Source organism: Papio anubis, chromosome 5, assembly GCF_008728515.1.
Source record: "Papio anubis isolate 15944 chromosome 5, Panubis1.0, whole genome shotgun sequence".
Taxonomy (NCBI): domain Eukaryota; kingdom Metazoa; phylum Chordata; class Mammalia; order Primates; family Cercopithecidae; genus Papio; species Papio anubis.
The window spans coordinates 100,392,407-100,398,432 of NC_044980.1; the positions used below are offsets into that span (position 1 = coordinate 100,392,407).

Consider the following 6,026-nt stretch of genomic DNA (forward strand, 5'->3'; position numbering starts at 1 on the left):
GAATAGGCATGTTCTTAGTATTATGACTCTCTTTATAAGCATAGCTACTAAAGAGGACTGTAAATAAAGTTTTATTACTGGAAGTCTTTTTAACATTACTTAAAACCTTTTTACATTCTTAAAGAAATTAAGGACAAATAGTTATATTCTTCTTGATGTGGATTTTCATTACTCAAAGTTATTTAGTGACATTCCAGTTTAGAATTCAGCATAACATTAAAAGGATCATTTGATTATTTACACTTTCAGGTAAAATTTATACAAGTTTTCAAATTTTGGAAATATAGAAGATGCATTTAGGCAAACGTTATCATATATTTCTATTCAAACTGATAGTTCTCAGTTGCTATTTCACAAATTTATGCGAATTCAACACATAAAATCAGTTTGGTCCCCTATCCAATAAATACTACCAACTAAAAAGTTACCAGCATTTGAAAACTCAGTATCCACTTCTCAGAAGTGAATACCTGGGTACATAGATTCTAACAGTAAAACTATTCTGACAACAAATAAGTTTAATATTTTTCCCATGAAACTACATCTATAGATGCTCATTTATCAATGGAGATGCAGTAATGAAACTCCATGTAGAAGATAAACTCCTATCAGATACACAAGTTACACATAACTCAAGTTACACAGTAACATACTGTACTTAATCCCTGTGATCAAGATACATTTAATTCTGATTTTAGCTAAACATAATTTCAAATTGAATCTGTTAGTATAAGCTAAAGTAGATTTACTTCATTTAGACACAATATACATTATCATCAGTTTAATGTGCCCACTGAACTTATATTCTGAGGGAAAAATAAAAAAATTTATTTAAGTTGCAATTAAAATCCTCTATTCTTTTTTCAAAAGATTGAAGTCTTACTAGTTTAGCAAAATCTTAACAGATAGGTTCTATATAAAGACACAAAGCATGGCTAGCTTACTTTACAAAATAACATATATGAAGAGGAATTGCACAACACTGAATTTATAAAATTTACTAAACTCGTGGACATTTTCTGAAATATTTTCTTACTATTGTTTGTGAAAAACTGTTAGTTTTTATTTTTAAAATACTTATTCGGCATGTGGCCTCTTTAAAATTATATCCAAGTTAACTTTTCTTAATGCATCAAAAAAGCAACATCTTATTCAACACTTCAGAGATAAAACTGCCTACTTTTAAAATATTGTTTTTAAAGTAAGTTTTTAACTGTGATAACATACCAAGATAAATGTGTCCATAAATTCCTAAGAATAATAAGTGTTAGGGCTGTATCTCTTGGGGTTAAGAGGAGTACATCATTCTTTCTTTTGGCCATTATCAAACTGATAATGATCAAATAGAAAGGTATTTCCACAAACCTGAAATCAGAATACCGATTTAGAAATACTCTTGGTATTTTAAAATTCTGCAGATCAACTTTGTCTGGGCAGGTTCAAAGCCTCCGTGGCATCCTGAGCAGAAGAGTTTTCTGCAGGCAGGGCAGATCTATTAAAAAACATGACCTGTGACAAAAATCAATGTGCTAATCTCAAACCAAACAACAGTATCAAAAGCATAAAACAGAGATAACCTAAGATAAAATGTCCTCAAACTAACTCGGTCTAGCTTGACAGGTTAAGAAGGGGGGTTAGAGTAGGGGTGCTGCTGGTTCTTTCCGTTTTAAGCCAGGAAGACTGGAACACCCAAGTATCCAAATAAATGAATGCCATGAGAAAAAGATCACATTGTGGAGTTTGGAATGGGAAAGAAAAGACAACCAAGAGCAAGATATCCCAAATTCAACGAAACTATTTCAGTGTTATTTAATAAGGTGCTAAAGTTCAGAGATACACATTTCTGCTTCGTATATGCTTCCTAATAAAGCACAAACGGGGGGAAAAAACTAACCAACATAATGAGACTTGCTTTTAACACCATCACAACTGGAAAGCTTGCTCTATTTGTCTTGTCAGCTTTAATAAAAGGTATCTCCTGTGGCAGGATGGCTTCTTTTTCTCTTTTCCTAATAGTGGTAAGTGGCATGTCAAAGAAGAAATCGCTTCCCATTCCACCACCCACCTCCAGGAGACTTGTTTTTTGAACCAAACTTTTAGGACTATCTCCACTCCTGTTCGGCGGTTCATTTAGGACTTGGGCAGTTACCTGAGTAAGACTATCCTGGACTAGCGGGATAAGGGGAACTCCCTCTCGGTTCTGTAACCGGCGGACTGCTTGTGGGGAAAATCTTCCCATCTTCATCTGCGCTGACATTACTCAAGCGGGGAATCCCACTCTTGCCTGCATGCCGAGGGGAGGCTGGAGGCAGGCGGAGAGGGCCCGCCGGACACAGAAAAAAATTGGAGGCGCCCACCGATACCCTCTCTCCTGGAGAAAAAATTGGAGAAGCCCACCGATACCCTCTCTCCTGGAGCCCGGGACGCGCACCAACTCTAGGCTAACCCCTGGGCCTCCCGCCTCTCTCTTCCCAATTTCCACTCCAGCCCAGGGAAAAAACCTGTGATTTTAGATGCAATCGGTACTCTTAATAAATAGTACCTAGGAGGGCACTGAGACCGGGACACAGCTGGAAGCTAGCCTCTATCCCAGAGAAAACAGTGCGGTATGGGCCCAGCGGGGCCGACTTCTGTGCACAGACCGGGAAGCAGTAAAGGTTTCGAACTGCTCCAAACCCGGAGGACCCCGCCGGACACTCTGGATAACCTCCCCACTCCACTCCCAGGGTCCGAAAACACGGGACGTCTACGACTGGCAGGTGTCCAGCACGCGCGCTAGGACGGCCCCAGGCGCCCACCTCTAGTCTCCCGCGTACCCAGCGGGCTTCGGGGACGCCTACAAATCGGATCCAGGTAACCGCGCGCGTTCCTCCGGCAGCACATCGCCAGGCCGCGGGCTAAGGGCTCCCACCTCCTGGCTCGGCCAACTCTGGCAGCTTGTTCCGCACACATGACGTAGCCCGGTATTAGATCAAACTTTCTGGCATCTTGAACCCACTAGGGTGGGTGGAGGGATGGAGAAGATGGGAGAATCCTCTCCACTGCAAAGCGCGCGGGGCCCAGACTGACTCAGGGGCCGAATGATTTCCTCGCAGTTAAAGAGGAAAATAAAAACCTAAAGCTTCCGCTTCCCAGCCCCCCTCACTTCCCCTAGCCCGTGCGCTCTCTCTGCGCGCACCGGGAAAAGAAAAGGAAAAATTAAAAAAAAAAAAAATTTTTAAAAAAAAAAAAAACTTTGGGGGATGTTCGGTGGGTTCTTTCCGCAGTCCCTGCGGACCCACGGTCCAGGCAGGAGCTCCCGGCGGCGCACACTGGGGGCTCCCCGCGCCGGGATCCGGATGCCAGCCAGCCTGCCGGGGCTGGGAAGCGGAGAAGTGCCGACTCCCTGGCTCCCGCCCTTTTCCGAGTCTCCCCGCGCCCCGCAGAAGCAGTTGGTCTGGGCAGCCCCGGGGACTCCCAGGGCACCTGGCCTTTCCGCGGCGGCTTAACAAAGAGGGGCGCGACGCGAGCGCTTCCCGCCGACGCCTAAAGCCATCAGCGCCCGGGCGACGCAGGCTCCTAGGGTGCGCGCCGCCAGCAGCTGGTGCGCGCGGATCCCCGCCGCCGCTCTTCTGCAGGGCCCCGAGGCCCGGGTAGCCCCGGCTCTCCGCCCCTTACCGGCTTACCTGGGGTTGCTGCTGTTCCAGTAGACAGCGTACCGGTCGGCGACGGTCTTGGAGCCCGGATCCTGGCTGAACACACACATCCAGAGCACCAGAAACACCAGCGTCAACATCTCCACGTGCAACATCACGCCTGGCCAGCGGCGGAGCCCCCGACGCGCCACTCCGGGGAGAAAGCAGGGATCCGGAGGGAGGGAGGCAAAGGGACAGAGAGAGAGCGGGCGCCAAATAAATATGAATAAATAAAAATGAAGGGGGGCAAGAAAGGAAAGATGTGCCCACCAAGCTGGGGAGGGGTAGGAGAGCGAGAAGAAAAGACGGCGGTGTGGTGGGGGGGATAAAGACAAACTCGCACCCCCACTGGAGGGTTCAGGAAGAAAAAGGAATCACAAGATGGAGAGAAGCGTGCGTGTGTGTGGTGGCGGCGGCGAGGGCGGGGGAAGAGGTGCCAAGCTGTGTCTCGGGCGGCGGCGGCAGGCCGGTCACCCCGGGAGAGGGAGGTGCGCGCCGGTCCGGGCGGCTGCAGCTCGGGTCGGGGCAGGCGGCGGCGCGCGCTGCACAGTCACCGGGAGTTTCGCGCCGCAGCCGCGGGGAGACATACACCGGCCCTCCGGGCCCGGCTCAGCGTCGGCGCAGCGGACTACGCACGGCTCCGCCGCCGCCCGGGGCCCTCGCACTGCGCCCCGCTTCCCTCCAAGTTACTTTGGCGGCCGGTGGGAAACTGCAGGAGGAAGGCGACGTGCAGATAGGGGGCTGCGCGCTTGTGGTCCCGGGAGTCTGAGAACCCCTTTCCTCAGCCTCCTCTGTGCCTTAGCCGGGCGACCCCCAGAAATCTCAGAGGAGTCGTAGGTGCTGCGGTACCGGGCGGTGCGCGGAGAAGGGTGGGGATCCGGAGCCGCAACCCAGCCCTGTTGGTGTCCTGGAACTGGTTAAGCGGCAGCTGCGCCGGCGAGAAGCGGTCTTGCGTCGAAAACCTCAAAGAAAAGTTTGGCTCTTCGCGTCTTCCGGCAGGTCCCCCAGCACAGTCGGACCGCGGCGGTAGCGGAAGAGGGCACCCCGGGTACTGGCCGAGCCTCGGGGATTTCTTGCGCGTGCTTTCCTTGGCTGGGTGTGGGTGCACCACAGTAAATGAAGAGCAGAGGTTAAGGCCAGCCGGCCTGGCGGAGCTGGGATGCCTAAACCTGCAAGTCGACGCCAACCCAAGTGTTCGGGTGGAGAGCGGGAGGGGAAACAATCACTTTCAAATGGATCCCTCCAACTCCTGGATGGGCTGATGTCAGTCTCCGATCGCCTTCCGAGAGGGAGACTGAGCCCCCACACGCGGTGCCAAGAGCCCGGGGGTGAGCTCTCAGAAGTGTCCCTGCGACTCCGGCGGGTCCAAGCCTAGCAACTTGTAGAGATGCATCAATCAGTTTGAAATGGGAAAAGAAAAAAAAAAAAAAAAAAAAAAGGGATCGCACGAGCGAGTGGCACCTCCCCGATGACTACATCAGAAAACCTTCCCGCAGCTGCTCCTCTTTCCCTCCTTAGGCACAGCAGCAGCAACAGAGGTGAAAACCACAAACCGAATCCTAAAACCCCTACCCAGGCGGGAAAATAAATAAACTTGAGCGCAGCAGCAGCAGCAGCAGCACGAGCAGCCCAGGAGGAATTGAAACGACTGGCACAAGAAGTGGAAAGGGTTTTGCAAAAGTCAGTTTTGCAAAAGAGGGGGAAAAAAAAGAGAGAGAAAAAAATGCTTTATGGGAAAAAAATCTCCTCGGGCACGCCCCCTCGTTAATGACTTGCGTGTAAAGCCGACAGCGGCGGCGACCCAGCGGCAGCAGCCTCAGCAGAGCGCGAGGCCGCGCGCGTGAACGTGGACGTGGGCGGGGGGATGGGGCTCCGCCCGGGCGTGTTGCGCGGGACGCGGGGCGCGGGGCTGGCGAGCGGGCGGGCGGCGCGAGCGCGGGTGTGAGCTCCGGACAGAGCAGGGGGAGGTGCCGCCAGCCCGCGCCCAGCCAGCGCTGCTGCCGCGGCGGCCCGGGTCATGTGGACTGCTTTTTTTTTTTTTTTTTTTTTTTCCTCCTACCCCCGTCTGTTGGGGGGGGGGGGGGGGGGGGGGGGGGGGGGGGGGAATAGCTGGAGCAGCCAGTCAGGGAACGGCCTGCTGTTTGCTTACAGATTGGGGGTTTTTCCTCTCTCTTTACTCCAACTGGATTGGTTTGCTCCACGAGAAAGAGGCGTTTTCCTAATCTCCTCCCTTCCCCACGCCTCCTACCCCCTCCCCCCGCCCCACCTTCCAGAAACCTGACTAATTGAATTACTGGGAGTGCCGAGGCGCCCTCTCCTGCGCCCGAGCCCGGCAGCCACGTGTAACCCTTT

General features: G+C 51.4%; 1 protein-coding gene across 2 annotated transcripts in view; it reads right to left on the minus strand.

Annotated features, from left to right (window-relative positions):
• The window catches only part of EFNA5 (ephrin A5), a 298,647-nt gene extending 293,139 nt beyond the window's left edge, over positions 1-5,508 (minus strand). The window contains exon 1 of one of the 2 annotated variants that reach the window (XM_017959753.3): positions 3,666-5,508. In XM_017959753.3, coding sequence (XP_017815242.1) covers positions 3,666-3,790 — 125 coding nt within the window. In that variant the 5' untranslated portion in view covers positions 3,791-5,508. The remainder of the gene's footprint in view (positions 1-3,665) is intronic. The other variant, XM_009208851.4, reaches the window with a different exon arrangement.
• Between the last annotated feature and the right edge of the window lie 518 nt (positions 5,509-6,026).